The 18,091-nt window shown below is 43.7% G+C and overlaps 1 protein-coding gene across 1 annotated transcript in view; it reads right to left on the reverse strand.

Annotated features, from left to right (window-relative positions):
• Nucleotides 1-6,621: 6,621 nt before the first annotated feature.
• Nucleotides 6,622-18,091, reverse strand: part of LOC308283910 (histone H1-like) — a gene marked incomplete at both ends in the record, with an annotated part of 154,783 nt that continues 143,313 nt past the window's right edge. The window contains one exon of the mRNA XM_080724425.1: nt 6,622-6,756. Within this exon, the coding sequence (XP_080580551.1) occupies nt 6,622-6,756 (135 nt within the window). The remainder of the gene's footprint in view (nt 6,757-18,091) is intronic.

Here is an 18,091-nt window from a genome sequence, read left to right on the forward strand (position 1 = left end):
GTTTTATTATACAGTCAATACGCACACACACAAAAGAAAAACAAAAATATATTTATATACATAGAGCAAGGGTCTTCAACAGTCCGGGACCCCTAGGGGGTCCTCAAAGTTACTACAGGGGGTCCTCCAAATCCATATTCTGATAACTTTAGCCAAAAATAGCAGATCTACAAGCTCACAACGCCTCGCAGCGCTGCGAGGCGTTGTGAGCTTGTATATCGGATATTTTTTGCAAAGAGCTTTGGTTTAGAGGAGAAAAAGAGCAGACTAAGTACAGAGTGAAAGACCAAATGTATTATGTATTGAAGGTTCAAGTGGTAAAATATCTGAAAACACAAATTGACATGATTCCAAAATACACTGATGATTGTGCCGTCAAACGATGAAACTATATGGAATCTATGAACAGGTTGTTGGGGTCCCTGCTTCATCTCTCTCAACTAAGGGGTCCTTGGCCTGAAAACGTTGAAGACCCCTGACATAGAGGGACCTGTACAAAATAAACAATGATAAAATATAATTACAGTAAAGCCCTCTTTTCTTCTTCTGTCAGGCGATATAGGTATCTGGCGTACAGAATGTTCATCAGCTGGGTCTTTGGTTGCCTGGGACAAGGCGTTCGAATCCCAATACCTGCATGTGTAGGCCTATAGGTATTTTATGGATAATAAACGCTAGAACTTTATTGTATTGATCCTCTAAAGCAATGTGTTTTGACTGTACATGTACTGTACTATTGTACTACTGTTTAGGTTTTGACTGTGTTTTTTTCTCATTCAAGTTGGTCATATTAGATCCCGATGGCCAGATATCCAGGGCCGATATACTGGCTTCAGAAGGCATGCCTTCGATTGACCCCAAACGATGGTGGTGATGACCTCCTGCCGGCGGTCATATGGGTGATCTGCAGCGAGGTCTTCAGGTCTCATCCTCCTCCTCCACCACCTCTTCCTCCTCCACCGCTCGAAGTGCAAGCCCTTGGTTGAACCTGTTGATGCATGCTGAGATCACATCCAGCCTGTCTGGGTGGAAATACTGTGCACAAAGGGGTGGAGGGACATTGATCTCCCTCACAGCTTCCACGTAGGGATTTGGTGCTGGCTGCAACATGACCTTCTCAAAGATGCAGTCCATCAGGTCTGACACATAACCTGTGCAGGAATATAAATATAATTTCAGTTTTGTTTAGTTATTCTATTTTTCTTTATTCCAAGGGCTGCTAGAGTGGAACTGGTTGTTTACATTTTTTGTCACGTTCCAATAACTTTTTTTTTGTAAGAGTGCAGCTAGTGTGCAATCAAACTTTTTAATTGTAATTATTATTGTTTTAAGGTGACAGCAGATGTATCTGTATTTAGAATAAACAGCTAATGTTTATTGTAATCCTGTGTGAATACTCTTTTTTTTTATCCAAATGAAAAAGATCTTACCAAATGTGGCATCAACCTTGACTGCCGTAGCAATGGCTTCTCCCTTTTTGACCTTTGGGAAGGTCAGCTTGTAAAGAGGCTCTCCATCGCGACCAGTCTTCACAGGCCGGCCTGCATTTTCATTGTAATGAAGTCCAGCAAGGTAGAGTCTGTAAGCAGATTAGAGATTCAAATTAAAACGAGGAATAAAGGAATGTATATATATAATATATATATATTATCCCAATTACATTTTGAACATCTATTTGCCTGCTAAGCATTCCGATGTAACACACTAGACAGGGTTGGCATAGATGCCTGTGATGTTGTGGCCTGTAGTATTGAAAGCATGTTTGATTAGAATTTTATTCTGTATATTATAGATAAAACGTTGAAAGGTAAAGTGGGAGGAGGGACTGGGACAGATGCAAAGAATGAGACCTCAATCTGAATAGAGGGCCATTAAACACAATAGCTAAAGGAGGGATGCATGGGTGATGGGGAGGGGATATTTATTGATGGTTTACTTTGAGTTTTGAGTTTCAAAAGAAATTTGTTTTCATGGGCAAAAATGCTGACCAGGGCCATGCCTAGACCAGAAATTACAGAAACTTAACCTACATAAAACAATAACTGCTACCTAAAAAAAAGCTTCACAGACAGAACCTCTACAAAAATGTATAGGCCTATTGTAGCTCAGTGGTTCCAACTCTTTAACTTGGGGCCTAAAAGAGAGAATACGTTTGCCCAGGAAAAATGTAAAGAAAAAAGGGACCCATAAAAATGTCACCGCGACCCAAAAATGTGTCCCGTACTAGTGTTTGAGAAACAGTGGGAAACGTGCATTTCATACAGTGTTAATGACGCTCAGAATCACAGATTGATTGAATAGTATTGACGTTTTCTTTACAGCTCACAACACTATAACCAATGAGATCATAGCATAGACCAGCGGCCCCCCCCCCAAAAAAAATGCTCGTGACCCAAAAAACAGATTATTATAGGCTACATTTGGCCGGGACCCAAACTAGTGAAAACCGCAAATCAAAAAACGTTGCATAAAAGTTCTCAGCGGGCCACAAATGGGTCCCGAGCCAGTGTTTGGGAAACAGTAGCGCAGCTGATAGTTTAGTTTTGGCTCGGAGGTTGCAGTGTGTGTGAACTAATAAATAAAAAAATAATATTGTGCTGGCGTTCACAGAGACAAGTTTGTTGCTATCTGTACACATGAATAGACGTGACATTGTGTAAAGCCTATTATGCCCCAAAGCCTGGAGCCTATGCTCCGAGTCCCGACGCTAGTAGTAATAATAAAGTAGGGAGAAAGGGGTTTCTCTTCATTGCTATCTAAAGAAACCGATCACCGTTAAGCCCGTTATGCTAATAGCCATTGTTTGTTTGTGTAAAGAATATGGTGTGAACGGCGGCCGTGTCGCTACCTGACCAAAACACCCACGAGAGTTGAGTAAAAAGAGTAACAAGCACACACATTTATCACAGCAATGTTTTCCAAGGACAGCCAACACGCCCAGCCTTTAAAGCTGGTTTCCATTGAGATTACATTGAATTACCAAGCAAAACGTTAAACTATATATCTGTAGTGTGAATGAGGCATTACAGTTAACTGACGAAGCGTTGGTACTGCTCCTCGTTCCAGGGTCTGGGCCAAGTTTTCATAGGAATCCAGCGTAAAATGATTCTGGCAGACATGGAGAGTTTTCTTGATGGACACAGGGACGTCGCCATTGCAAATAAAGTTGATCCACTTGGCTCTTGTTTCCTCTTGAGTTGGGAGTTTGTGTGTAAAAACACTTTGCCCCTTGCAGTCTATAACTGAACATTTGTTGTGTCCCCCGATGCGTTTAGCCATGGCCTTAGACATATTGCTAAATCCATAGAAAGGTTGCAGGGAAAAATAAAAGTGTACAGGGTTGAACCAGCAGAGAGGGGAAAACAATGGCGGACGGAGCAGAGTGAAGCGAGTTGCTGTCACTGCTGGCTGCTATGCAAATGAGCAGAAGAGGGGCGGGATTATGATAATGTAGGTCTGGTTTGGAGCTTCATAGGGGAGGGCAAATGAAGCACCCGTGGGATGCTTTTGCCGATCGTGACGTCCCAATCGGCAGCAAATCTGGACAGCCTGTTTTGAGCACCCGTGGGATGCTTTTAACTTTCGCCCTCCCAAAACCAAAGAAAGACACAACGGTCAGAAATGGGACTTTGTGAGGATAGAAGGTGCCAGTGGGACCCCAAAAAAAGGTTTTAAAATAGGAAAAGTGAAATTTCATGGTGTATCACCTTTAACGTTTCTGTCAAAACGAGTAAAACCCACCTCACCCTGCTAGAAAAAACAGCACAGACCAGCACAATTTTCATGCTGGTCTGTGCTGGTCTATGCTGGTTTATGCTGGTCTGTGCTGGTGCTGGTGCTGGTCTATGCTGGTCTGTGCTGGTCCCATGCTGGTCCACCAGCACAGACCAGCACCAGCACAGACCAGCATAAACCAGCATAGACCAGCACAGACCAGTACAGACCAGCACCAGCACATGTTGTGTTTTACTGCTGGTCTGTGCTGGTGCTGGTCCAGCATAGACCAGCACCAGCACAGACCAGCATGAACCAGCATAGACCAGCACAGACCAGCACCAGCACAAACCAGCACATGTTGTGTTTTACTGCTGGTCTGTGCTGGTGCTGGTGCTGGTGCTGGTCCAGCACAGACCAGCATGAACCAGCATAGACCAGCACAGACCAGCACCAGCACAAACCAGCACATGTTGTGTTTTACTGCTGGTCTGTGCTGGTCTGTGCTGGTCTAAGCTGGTCATATACAAATAGGGACAAACACCCATTTAACTAACAGGTTCCAGTGGCGCCGAGGATAAGTGCAGGACTGAAGTGCCAGAGGTAGTAAGTTCGAATCCCACTCACACCCACAATGTCAAAAATAATGTCACAATCTAATATGGTCAAATACAGAACAGGATTCAAGCACCAGAACAAAGAGCAAATTAAACCAGCAAAGACCTGGTCCACTTCTCAGGGGGGTCCCTGACCACACCAGCACAGACCAGCAGTAAGCGCTGGTTTGTGCTGGTTCATGCTGGTTTAGATGGTGGGACCAGCACAGACCAGCACCAAAACACAACATGCGCTGGTTTGTGCTGGTGCTGGTCTTACTGCTGGTCTTGTGCTGGTTTTTCTAGCAGGGCAGTTGGATGCAGCATTCTAAATACATCTTTGACTCCACAAAATTCACTCATTTTCTTCAATTCAATACCCTCCCTATTACGACCACGGGGATTTACATGCACAGTAGAAATTCTATCATTGTCCCCAGTATAGGCGTTAAAATCTCCACAAAGAATAGTATGGTAACTAACAGTTAATAACTCATATAGTTTTTTAAATATTCTTACTTTTGCTGCTGAATCTGGTGGTGTGTACACGTTTATAATTCTCAGTTTTAAGTTTAAATAAAAACAATCAATTAATAAAATTCTGCCTGGGACTATTTCTCTTTTCTTAATAATTTCAGCTTTACTATTAAAAAATATGCCTAACCCGTCAGCTTTATCAAAACCTATAGAGACAACAGACGTGCCTTTTTCCCACATGTCAGTTATATCAGAGACATCATGTTGTGTTGTCAGACGCAGCTCTTGTGCACATATAACATAATACCTTGTGTCGTGGAGGATGCTCATCTTAGCCTTTCTGTTCTCCAAAGACTTAATTCCTCTCAAGTTGCAAGTAGCGATTGAGAGTGTAGCCATGATGACAAGGTGTGAGTGTTAATCAAGCTTTCATTTGTGTCTATATTTCTTTTCTTCATTCGCCAAAGGCGACGTCTGTCTCTTTTTGTTAACACTCACGTGAGCTCCATCTCCTCGATTGTCCTCAGCAGCAGCGGGGAGAAGCCCCTCTCCTCCGCCCGAAACAAAGCTGCTGCTTGAGCTGTTGTCGCTCCGTTCACTTGGCTCCTCGCTTGCTGAGTCGTAATCAGACTCCTCGCCCTGCTCCTCATCACGTTGCTTATCATCCTCAGCTCCCTTCTCCTCCTCGACGCCAGAAGAGTTTGACCAGGGAGGCAGGATGTTTTTGACAGCTTTCTCCAGCTGTCTGACAGCCTCCTCCGTCTCCTCTGCAGCGGCTGCCTCTGGGCAAGAGGGTGACGGCGACTGCTGCTGCTGTCTCACCATCTGAACGATCGCCCCTCCAGAGCTCGCTGCGGCTGCTCTCATGTTGGCGGCTGAGAAAGAACTTCTCCCACGGCCTCTCCCTCTGCCTGGCACCAGCTGCTGGTTCACCTTCTTCTCAGCTGTCGTCCCAGCTTCACCGCGCTCCCCACTCGGAGTTGGTGTTGTAGCGCCGGGTTCCAGTTGAGTACGACCTCTCCCAGGCACCAGTTTGGAGAGGGAACTCAGGATTGCGATTGGCCTGTAGTTGCCAGGGTCAGGCTCCTTCCTCCCCGTCCCCGCTGTCATCCCAGCTCCACTGCGCTCCTCAGTCGGAGTTGGTGTTGTAGCGCTGGGTTCCAGCTGCGGATGGCTCTGCTGCCCACTGTCAGCCGACTGTGGGGTGCTGGCGTCTACAACAAAGAATACCCAATACCCTATTTGCTAATTCCATCAAACAATTTCAATAGTCAAGTAGATCTGTTGATTCATACAATCTGCTATCTATCTATGTAAAACATGGTGGGAATGATATTGTTACTGTTTACTGTGTTGCTGATATCCTGTCTCCTAACTCAAGCTCAAATCTTTTTGTGCTTTCTGAGGACGTAAGGGAGGACAGGCAGAGCACACACGCACCTCCCCCTTGTTCGCTTTTGGTCAGAAACCCTATTTATATTGATAGTCAACTCCTCTTATCTATATCGTATATGATGTATATAATGTATATCAAATGCCTATTATGAGGAGATGTGTAATGGTACTATTCATGTCATTTTGAAGTTGGTTGACCCACAACACCAGGGCAATAAATACGTTTTTTATAGTTAAAGCATGTGAGGAAAAAGAAGGGACTGGAAGTGGTTGGATCAAAGCGGTTGGATTATAATCCAGGCTAGCTACGGAAATGTTTAAGTATTTTAATCAAAACGTGAGTTTTGATTAAACGTGAGGATACTCTTATAAAATAATGTGGTTGGCTCTTAAAAGAGCCTTTGTGGGTGTAAATGTACATGTACATGGAACTGACATTTTACTTCTTTTTGGGTGCTGCCTTCTTTACCGCCTTGGGTTTGGCAACCTTCTTGGCAGGAGATTTCTTGGCTGCTGCGGGCTTCTTTGAAACTTTCTTGGGACTCTTGGTAGCCTTCTTCGGGCTTTTAGCTGCTACTTTCTTGGCAGCGGGCTTCTTGGCTTTCTTCGGTGATTGGCGGCTGCTGGCTTCTTTGCTGCCACCTTCTTGGGCTTCATAGCCGCTGCAGGCTTCTTGGCAGCAGCAGGCTTCTTTGCTTTGACGGCTTTCTTAGCAGCAGGCTTCTTTGCCTTCACTGCTTCTGCCTTCTTGTTCATCTTGAAAGAGCCAGACGCGCCGGTGCCTTTGAGCTGAACCAGAGTGCCTTTAGCGACCAGGCTCTTGATAGCGATCTTGACGCGAGCCTTGTTCTTCTCCACATCGTTGCCGCCGGCGGCCAGAGCCTTCTTGACCGCAGCCAGAGACACACCGCTCCGCTCCTTGGAGGCGGACACGGCCTTGACGACAAGCTCAGCGACGCTGGGGCCGGTCTTCTTGGGTCTGGGTGCTGCCTTCTTCTTGGCTGCTTTGGCCGGGGCGGCGGCTGGAGCTGGGGCGACTTCTGCCATGATTCTCTTCTGGTTGGAGTTTCAAACGCACTGAAAAGAAGTCTGAGTGAGGCTGATAGTGTCGATGTGTCGTTCATGAGTGATTCGTTCATAAGATTCGAATCATTAGCATGACTCGTGAACGATTCGTTCAAATCCCTGAAATGGGTCGTTCACACTTTCGTTCACACCCCCGCCCCTCCCCCTAAAAGCTCCGGCCGGCAGACAGGACGCGAGGGCGGGCTGTACTCGCGACGTAATAAAAACGCTGCCGCGATTGTGTTTTTCACGGGACGATCGCACTATGAACGAATCATTTGAACGAATCTTTTGAACGGATCATTACCATGAACGTGAACGAAATGATCCGATCACTGAAATGAACGAGATTGCCCATCACATAGTGCGATCGTCCCGTGAAAAACACAATCGCGGCAGCGTTTTTATTACGTCGCGAGTACAGCCCGCCCTCGCGTCCTGTCTGCCGGCCGGAGCTTTTAGGGGGAGGGGCGGGGGTGTGAACGAAAGTGTGAACGACCCATTTCAGGGATTTGAACGAATCGTTCACGAGTCATGCTAATGATTCGAATCTTATGAACGAATCACTCATGAACGACACATCACTATCACTATCAGTCTCACTCAGACTTCTTTTCAGTGCGTTTGAAACTCCAACCAGAAGAGAATCATGGCAGAAGTCACATTGAGACTAAATGCACAGGTGACTGTATCATGTAATCAATTCCTACCAATCCCCAAACCTGTTGTTTTGTGGAGCGCTGGTTTCATTGGCTAATTTTGGTACCGACCCTGCGCACGCATCTAGTTCTTATCAGTGTAACGTGGACCAGAAACCGTCCATAGTGGCCCTCTCCATCATCAAAGTTGACCACCCCTGCCCTAGGCTGTCAAAATTGTATATGTTAGAACAGGGGTAGGCAACATTATAAGCACCAACATTGGCACAGGGGAGAGTAATCACTGGCACACTGGCTGAAGTGTGAGAGGCTTTTTATTTTAAAATCAAACATTTTTTAAACTTGAAATGAAGTCACCTAATTTACAACATATTACATCCTGCACATATCTACTTTCATTAAAACTCTGAACTCTGACTGGGGAGGGAGTTGGGGAGGGGAGATTATTGCACTGAGTCTATGATTGTTATAACATGTCAGAATGTTTGTTGGGGTGTCATTAAAAATGATGTTGACAATCATGGCACATTGACTATATGGTCGGGGAAATAAAGGACACAGGCTACAAATGAACTGGCCTAGAAGAAGGGACACATTTAATCTGGCATCTGTGATGCTTAAAGCAATGTGTGACAATGTATAGTATATGTTATGAAGTTGTAATATAATCAAACGTAAGACATACAATGAGGCTATAATGTTTGTTTAACGTGTGTGTGTGTGTGTGTCACACATATGAAGCCACACACACACACACACACACACACACACACACACACACACACACACGCACACACGCACACACACACACAGGCTGCCTACTATAACTAATCTGTATTGTATAATTACTTAATTTGTAGCAGGCAGCCTTTCTCTTTATTTTATTTATTCATGTGGTTTGATTATCTCTGACAACACTGATCTTAGTCATAAATTAAAACATGTCCTTGCTGCTTCTGACGCCGTCACATAACTGATATTCAATCATATATTATAACTCTGGGTGATTATATGTATAATCACAAAATAGTCTGCCTACATGAATGATACGTCAATAACTAATCTTGACGCGGAGGCACAAGCAGCTATGAGCCGGTTGTTATTGGCCAGGTCTGTCAATGAAGTAGTATTAAGTATTGACCACCAGCTAGTACCGTGGGGGTTCAATAGCCTATTAATTTCCTTTCAGCATACCATTATAGGAACAAACGCTTTGTTGAAAAGATATGTGGTCCTTAAAAGGACCGTTTTGTTTAGAGCAGACAGAACAGTTTACTTGGAGCTGGTGTAGACTACTTGGTGACAGCCTTGGTGCCCTCAGACACGGCGTGCTTGGCCAGCTCACCGGGGAGCAGCAGGCAGACGGCGGTCTGAATCTCCCTGGATGAGATGGTGGAGCGCTTGTTGTAGTGAGCCAAACGAGACGCTTCACCGGCGATGCGCTCAAAGATGTCGTTGACAAAGGAGTTCATGATGCCCATGGCCTTGGAAGAGATACCGGCGTCAGGGTGGACCTGCTTCAGCACCTTGTACACGTAGATGGCGTAGCTCTCCTTCCTGGACTTTCAGCGCTTCTTGCCGCCCTTTGCGGCGGTCTTGGAGACGGCTTTCTTGCAGCCTTCCTTGGGCGCTGATTTCGTATTAGCTGGTGTGGCTCCATGTCGAAGGAGAAGAAACGAAGTGACTGAAGGTGGCGTTGCACCGTTATTAATATAGGAGGTCTATGCAAATGTCGTGTGCAAATCGAAATCATTTGATTGGCCTTCACGTGACTCTCAGAGGGAGGAGTTATACATATCATGCCACGCTTCAATTTTATAACACACAAAGAGCGCGCGCACACACACACACACACCAGTTGTGCTTTAAGACATTGGAAAATGATTACTTTTAAACAAAAAACTTTGACACACATGTCTTGTTTTACTTGTATTACATTGTCAGACATTTAACTTGCTGTGCAGTGAATATTGTTCAGGGTAATATATGTTAAACGTATTTTAAAAGACAAATGACATGAAAGTTACTCAACAATGCTACATGTATTGAGGTTTTAATGGTCCCAAAACAAAACTCAGGACCCCCTAGGGCTCAAAATGATTTTATTCCGATGTGAAACTAGTCTGCTCTCTGCTCAACTTGTCATTTGACTATGAAACTTTTGTTTGCAAGTGTTTTATTTCGTTTTAGTTGTGTAGAAAACACAAGTGTCTCCGTATTCTGCACACAGCCCAGTGGGTTGAGACTCCATGGTTCTCATGCGGTGTCAAAGGTTCCAGCCCCTTCTTTGGGTGTCCACACTTACGTCCTCAGATCAGGTATAAATCTAGCTCCATGAAGCCATGGGTACTATTCAAAATTAGCATTCATCTTCGGATCGGCAGCACGAGACGAACTACAATGGCGGTGAGACAAGCTTGGGAGAACGTCGGTCTGGGGAATTTCATTCTTGAAATGATCAATGATGGCAACGACTGGTCATGGGCTCAGATCAGGAGGAATATCAACGACGTCGCGGCCCAAATAGGTGCATTAAATGCGACCGCTACCGAGATCGACGACGCTATTGCTACCTGTGTGTTGGATGGTCTGGTCCTCCTTGTATCTCAATATCCAGACCCCGGCTTTCCAGAAGGCGTCGACCTCCGGACTGAGTACTACCGCATCGCCTGATTAAGTATCGCCGGAGAAAAACAAAAACACAAAGGCTCTTTTAAGAGCCACCTACAGTTTCATATAAAGATTGTTCCTATTCATTTCTGGTCAAAGCACCCGGCCAGGAAACCGCTCACCATCAAGGCGGCAAGCGACACACACACACAAAACACACACACACACACACACACACACACACACACACACACTCTCTCTCTCTGCCGCGCATGCAGTGAAGAGAATCAACAATGGAGAAGTGAAAACGTGGACATATTTGACTATGCTCGGGGTCCGTAGAGCGAACGGCCGCGGTCAGGACATGGAGGACCCCTGGTCTATATTATACTAGCGTAAAATAATTATGGGCATATTCGTTTTGTTTGTTGTGCGTACACATTTACTAGGACTTAGGACTGTCTGTTGCAGGGAATGTAAAGTCAAAGACCTTCGCATCTCGGTTTAGTTGAGTCTCGTGAGTCATGAGTCGTTTCCACAACCTGCTGCGCAGCGTAAAGGCTACGACGCCCAGCGAATCGGGCCGGTGCCCCGGTCTCTGGCGGCTGTGCTCGAGTTGAGACGACCGAGAACCTGGCGTTGGCTGGAAACGCTGCACGGGACAAGAAGAAGACCCGTATCATCCCCCATCACCTCCAGCTGGCCGTCCGCAACGACGAGGAGCTCAACAAGCTGCGGGGTGGAGTGACCATCGCTCAGGGCGGTGTTCTCCCCAACATCCAGGCTGTTCTGCTGGCCAAGAAGACCGAGAAAGCCGCCAAGAAATAAACCTGCTTCATTCGTTTGACAAACCCCACAAAGGCTCTTTTAAGAGCCACCAACTGTTTCAATTTAAAGATATTTTCCCCATTCCATTTCTTAAACATGTACATTTCATATAAATGCATTTGTAGGCAATGTAAGTTAATTCAGCATCAAAGCTGATAGTTCATCTAACACATTAATTACATACGTGTTAAATATTGAGACAAGATGCCTTCTCAGCCAACAATTCAATATAACTGGGCATAACGGTTTATACTGGTGTATTTATTTGTAGGATTAATTGACTTTCTATATAATGCATAATAGGCTACATGGTCCATGATGGCAGATCTTTGAGCACATTGATATAATAGGAAAAATGAATTAGAGCATGATTTTACTATATGCATACATATTCTTTATACAACAAAGCATCCTTGTGTCAAGTGTTATTTTGTCACTCAAGTAGACATGTTTATTTTTTTGTCTCATATGACACAATGTATTTTCACTTTGCTGGAAAGTGGTACAGCAGCTCCAGTGTGAAGTGTTCCCCACCAATCGGTAGAAAGTGACTTATGGTACCTCCCCAAAGAAGGAGGTTCCTGACGACTGACCAATCATAGAATGACGGCGTCTTGCAGAAAGGCAGCCGTTTGCGCAGAGCCCTAGAATGGAGAGTTGCGTCACTCCCGTTCACTTCATGGGGCCAGGTCTTCTACGCACACATCTATTGGCGTATAGTGACAAACGGCGAACCGGAAGTTTACAAAATGCATTGAAGTCTATGAGGTGTAAAGTGACAATGAACCACGTGACCAGCGCTGTTTCTGACCCCGCGGTGACACCACTCTCTGATTATACTGCTCTGCGTTTGCGCCGTTATCACATTCTAGAGAGGAGGATTTGGTTTAGGGGGGCGGATTCAAATCTCCCGCCTGGATCCAGCGCCGAATCCTATTGGTTCACCTATCCCCGCCCTCCTCCGCTCAGAGCAGGGCTCTGCCTCCGCTCACCGCCTCACCCCTCCCCTACCCATCCCCTCCACTCCTCCTCCCCCCGTGTCCGTCTCTGTTTACAGCGCCGGGTGGAAGCAGCAAGCAACACACAAGGAATTAACTCTGGACTCTATCACTTTTAACACGGATTAACTGCTTTAAAACTCTTAAAATGGACAAATTCGAAGAAGACGTTAATTTGGCCATATCACAGGCTTGTGAAATACATGGAGTCGAACTTTTGAAAGATTTACAGCGATTAAGTTTGGATTTGCTGTTATCAAAGAAAGACGTTCTTGGTTGTTTACCAACAGGATTCGGGAAAAGTTTGATTTTTCAAGCGTGGCCTACAGTTTGCAGTCTGCTATCTACGAAATACCCTGATAAATGGCCAAAAGAAGCAATGGTGTTGATTGTTTGCCCGCTACAGTCGATAATGGAGGAGCAAGTCAGCCGTTTAAATGGTATTGGACTTTCTGCTGCCTACGCTGGTAAAGACGAAACCACAGACGCCAGAATCTGTAATGGAGAATTCACCTTCGTCTATGGTTCTCCAGAGACCTTTGTAGGGAAGGCTTTTTGGAGAACATCCCTGCAATCCCCTTTGTTTTGCGAGCGCTTGATTGGAATCGCTGTGGATGAAGTCCACACAGCTGTCCTATGGTACGTTATGATTTAGCTCTTTCATTATTATTCTTAACCTATGGCAACGTTGTGCTTCATACCCTTCCTAAAACTGCCTTCCAGGCTGACTAGAGTAAGAAGCATTAAAGCCTTAATCTGTGTATCTAGAAAAACGGACAGTTACTAAAATAGCAGATATACAAGCTCACAATGCGTTGCGACAGGCAGGGGCGTCGCTTCCGACGAGTTGTGAGCTTGTAGGCTACATCATAACACGCCTAAAAGGACTAAAGTGCCGTGGTTAATGTATGTTTTTTAATATAATGTACATCTGCAAAGTTACTTGTAACTATGTTTTAATGTTAATACTACAGTACAGTATTTGGATCCGAGATGTTGTGAAGTAAGAGTAAAAATACTAGAACTAGAACTGGACAATGTCCTGTATACAGTAGGCTACTTTTACTCAAACTACAGTGGAAATACTCGAGGTCAAATACCACAACACTCTGCGTTACTTAGTACAGTACAGTACAGTACAGTACAGTACAGTACTTAGTAGCCAACTTTACTTTACACCACACGCACATGCATAAAGGTGACCATTAAACCTAGCAGGCGACCATGTCTCTCACTTTTTTTCATTCCCAGGACACCCACACACTTTCAATAATTATTAAAAAAAAAGCAGCAATACAAAGTAAGGTATAGCTGCTATTTTTGTAAGAAGAATCTAAAATGCCACAGCTGTTTTCCAAGATTTAATGGCTTGGGTGTTCACAACAATTGCATTTGTATTTATCAGCAGAGTACTTGATTATTATGATGATGAAGTAGAGATGTACTAATCCCATGCTTCTTTGATTTACATAAATGTGTTGTGGAAATATTGTGTTTGTGATATTCAAACTGATGTCAGAATTGACTGATTGTGACAATGTTCCTCTTTTATTTATTTTTTTCTCACAGGGGTGAAACCCATGTTTCAAAGGAGCTGCCCTTCAGAAAGTGGTGTGGTCTGGTTGGCGAACTGCGATCATTGCTACCGAAGTCCGTACCACTGCTGGCCCTTACTGCAACAGCATCACAATCCATTCGAAAGAAGGTGGTGAAGAACCTGGGTCTGAAACACTATGTGCAGATTGTGAAAAGCCCTGACAGGGTGAACATCAGGCTGGCAGTTAAGAAGATCTCTTCTGATCCAGAAAAAACATTTGCATGGCTACTTCGAGAACTGAAGTCAAAGGGACCAAACACAGACAAATATGTAATGTACTGTAAGAGTATTTCTGATTGTTCCCTGTTGTACGCAGATGTGTTTAAACTGAACCTAGGCAAGAAGGGCCGCTATCCAGATGGAGCCAAAGATGTTTCTGGTAATAGACTAGTAGACATGTATCATTCTGAGACAGCAGAGGATGTAAAAAAAGACATTATAAATGCTTTGCAAGACCCCTCATCTGTTCTTAGAGTCGTAATAGCTACCTCTGCTTTGGGGATGGGTGTAGATTTCCGAGGGGTAAACAATGTCATACATTACGGACCACCCAGGGATATTGAATCCTATATGCAAGCCTATGGTCGGGCTGGGCGAGATGGTTCGGACGCACATTCTCTTATTCTGTATTATGGACGTCAGTTGCAAGGTATATCAGACCAAATGCGGCAGTATCTCACTGAAACAACATGTAAGAGAGTTACACTGTTAAAGCTATTTGATGGAGAGAAGTCCTCTCCTTTGCCTATCCTGCATAAATGCTGTTGCAACTGTGCATCTTCGTGTGACTGCACTGACTGCAAGGAGACACGTGATGGACAGATGAGTGCATTAGAGAGACATGCTGGGGAGGAGCCTGATATTAAGCAGAGAACCGTTACTCCTGAGCAGATTAATCTTCTTGAGGAAAAGTTAGGAGACATGACACAGTATATGATGCACGAAGGCCTTTATGGAAGTGTGTCAGTGTATTGCACTAATACACAGCCTAATGACAACAGAAACCTGATTAAGGATGTTATAGAAAAAAGCAGTGCACTTTTCACAATGGATGACATCTTTTGTAATATCCAAGTTAGCAATGTTCAAGAGGCATGCGCAATAATGAGAATTCTAAAGGATGTCTTTGATGATGTAACAGAGGACGAGAGTGATGAAGACTATGATCCAGATGTTCTCGAAGCATCATTCAGTGAAATGGAATTATAGAAATGTTTGTTGGTTGAACACAAGAACTGTACATTTGCCTCAAAATCAATAAAAGATGTCAAAGATTCAATCTGTCCTCACTTATTCATACTTTGATACTCAATATATTCATGCTGATGATTCTGAAGAAGTGTGTATACAAAGATATTAAGTGTAGTAAGGTGTTATGGTAATATCAAAGAATTAACTATACTGTTGGTTTACAACACATCATTTTAATTTGATTTTGCTTATATTCCCCCCCCAGATTATGGATAATGGGGTTATAGTTGTTAAACATCAAGTATAGAATATCAGCCACAGGTTTTCCATTTGACAATGTATCTCAGGGGGTAGATCTTCTTAATACAAAATGTGCTGGTATCAATGTAGTACAGGGTGCTGTGTAGGAAAAAATACTTTGATGTGTAACCTTAGCCTAAAGATGTTTAGAACCTCCGATATACAGTACATATACAGTTAGTGATAGTATGAAAGGCCAAAATAGTATGCATCCTTGCAAGAGTAGATAAAAAGCAATGATTACTGTTAATTAAAATAATTAATAGATTTTAAGTTGATATTGCATCTTGGCCATGACCTCTGCTCTACCTTTTAAATCCATGATTTATATTTCTACTGGTAAAAGCTTGGATAACAAATGTCAGCACCCCCTCAATATATGTAGATGCACCCGTTTGCTTGAAAATAAAAGAATAAACCTTTAATAATGTCTCCATAACATCTTCAAAATGACACAATCAAGGTGTTATTGTCAGTACAGTTTTATTTACAAATCCAAATATTAATCACAGTAACCCTACAGCCCAGGGGCTGACATGTATATGTTAGATAGATAGATACCTTTATTATCCCACAGGGGATATTCAGTTGCCCAGAGGTAGCACAACAGTTTAAGGTTACAAGTTACAAAGAAGTAATACAAATAAAAAGAGTATTCAGTATATAGTACAGTCCAAAGAGCAAGGCACAAAAAAATAATAATATAAAAATAACGTGTCGAAAAGCTATTGCAGAAAATACGAATATATACATACAGTGACCAAGAAACAACAAAGAAACATGTATACATATATATACTCAAAGCACAACTTCACAGTGCCAAACAAAAAGTGCCAGTCAATGCTACAAAAGTATCACACCACCATATCAGGATAGCAATAGTACTCATTTTTGGCCCTGCACTATTGGGTTGTGTTGGTTGAACTAAGTGACCAAATTCAGTGCAAATAAATCAAGAATATTCTTTCTCCTTTTTTAAGCATTAAAGGGAGCCACAGCAAGACGCCACAGCAACCCTCTCATTAGAGGTCAGACCGTCAAAGTCATGTTAGTGTTGCCCATGTTTGTTTTTTCCTTGAGCAATAACTTGTAGCTGAGACTGTTTACTCAGACTGATCCACCTGTTTTAAATGGCATTTTCTCTTGTAGTCGAGGATCCACTTTACAAGGTGGCCTGACTGCAGTTTGGCCAGAGGATTGGGACTTGGATTTTTGAAGGAGCTGTAACATCTTCCTGGTTTGACGGTAAAGACATCAGTCTCCTTCAACACTCCGACCATGGCAAAGATGTCAGCATCCTTATTAGCTTCTGTGTGCCTTCCTGATTTGGGACGGACACCACAGTCTTCATCAAAGCAATCCATGAGTTTTTTTCATTTCTCCGACAGTTCTGCTCATCTCCTGGGCTATCTCAAACTGAAGATTTGCACCCAGTTTGTCCATCAGTTCCTTAGTGTAACGCACATAGTGCTCACAGTTCAAGTCTAATGCAACGTTCTTGCCTGCAATCCCGCTTACATTGACTGTCCTGTTCCAGATTAGCCTGTGTGCCACACTAGGGCTTTGCATTGCTGCAATATCGTACTGCAGTTTTAGTGCCTCTAAACTGTATTTTGTTCGGCCTGCCAGTTTAAAGTGTAGCATTTTCAATTTCCACAGACGGCAAGTTCTGAGACCATCACCCTCCTTAATTGAGTCTTGGAAATCTCGCTCAAGCAAGGCATGTTTCAAAAACCCACTGTGATAATTAAAAATGCCATCAGATGTGATGTTGGCCTGATCAGCTGATCCTCTTGTCTGTTGTCCGTGATAGCTTATTGTGACCGGGTGGGTGTTCTGTATGTGTTTCCTGAGTTCTTTGTTGTTTTTGAATGGCCTTTGAGATTGTATGCAGTCTCTAAATTTGCACATTACAGTTTTGTCTTTCTCCAGTGTGGCAAATTGTGTTTCCCAATCAGCATCTGTAGCAGTGGCATCCACCTCCAATGTTGTGTTCAATATGTAGGTGTCAACAATGTTATACAGCTGTGTATCAAACCATTTCTGCTTGTCTTCTTCTGTGCTGAACATGGCAGGTACTGTGTTTTGTGTTGCTTTACCTTGAACAGTCTCCATGGCAAAGTAATTCAGTGAAGCCGAAATGATGCTTGCGTCTGTGACATCCTGGATGAATGTGTTGCTGGCTGTGTATTTGTCACCAAGTGCTGATGATGACACATTTCTCCTGTCGATTTGATTGCGTAGTTGGAATAGTGTGCCCTTGTCAGAGTGTGAACTTGTATTGTAATACTCTTTGAATATGAGGTCATTGGTATTCATGCTGCAGTGGAAGTCGCCAATGCCAGTGACTATGCCGATTTGTTTGACAGGTTTACTGTTGCTATTGACCACGGAACGTAGAGCTACGTCAGCATTTTGCTTTGTCAGTTGGTCTCCTGATACAATAACTTGAACAGCTGGCTTCATGACCGACTGTCCATCCACGTCTTCAGTGACATAAGGGACATAATTGTCACTTAAGTGCCTCATGGTCTGTATCATATCTTTTTGTATTTTCTCATCAGTATTTAGCAGTCCAAGAGGGATAATCACATTCTTTTGGGCCATCGTAGAGGAGTATTCATGAGGGATGTGCGCCTTAACATTTTTCTCAAATTGCTT

Source organism: Nannobrachium achirus, assembly GCF_963921795.1.
Source record: "Nannobrachium achirus genome assembly, chromosome: 4".
Lineage (NCBI taxonomy): Eukaryota > Metazoa > Chordata > Actinopteri > Myctophiformes > Myctophidae > Nannobrachium > Nannobrachium achirus.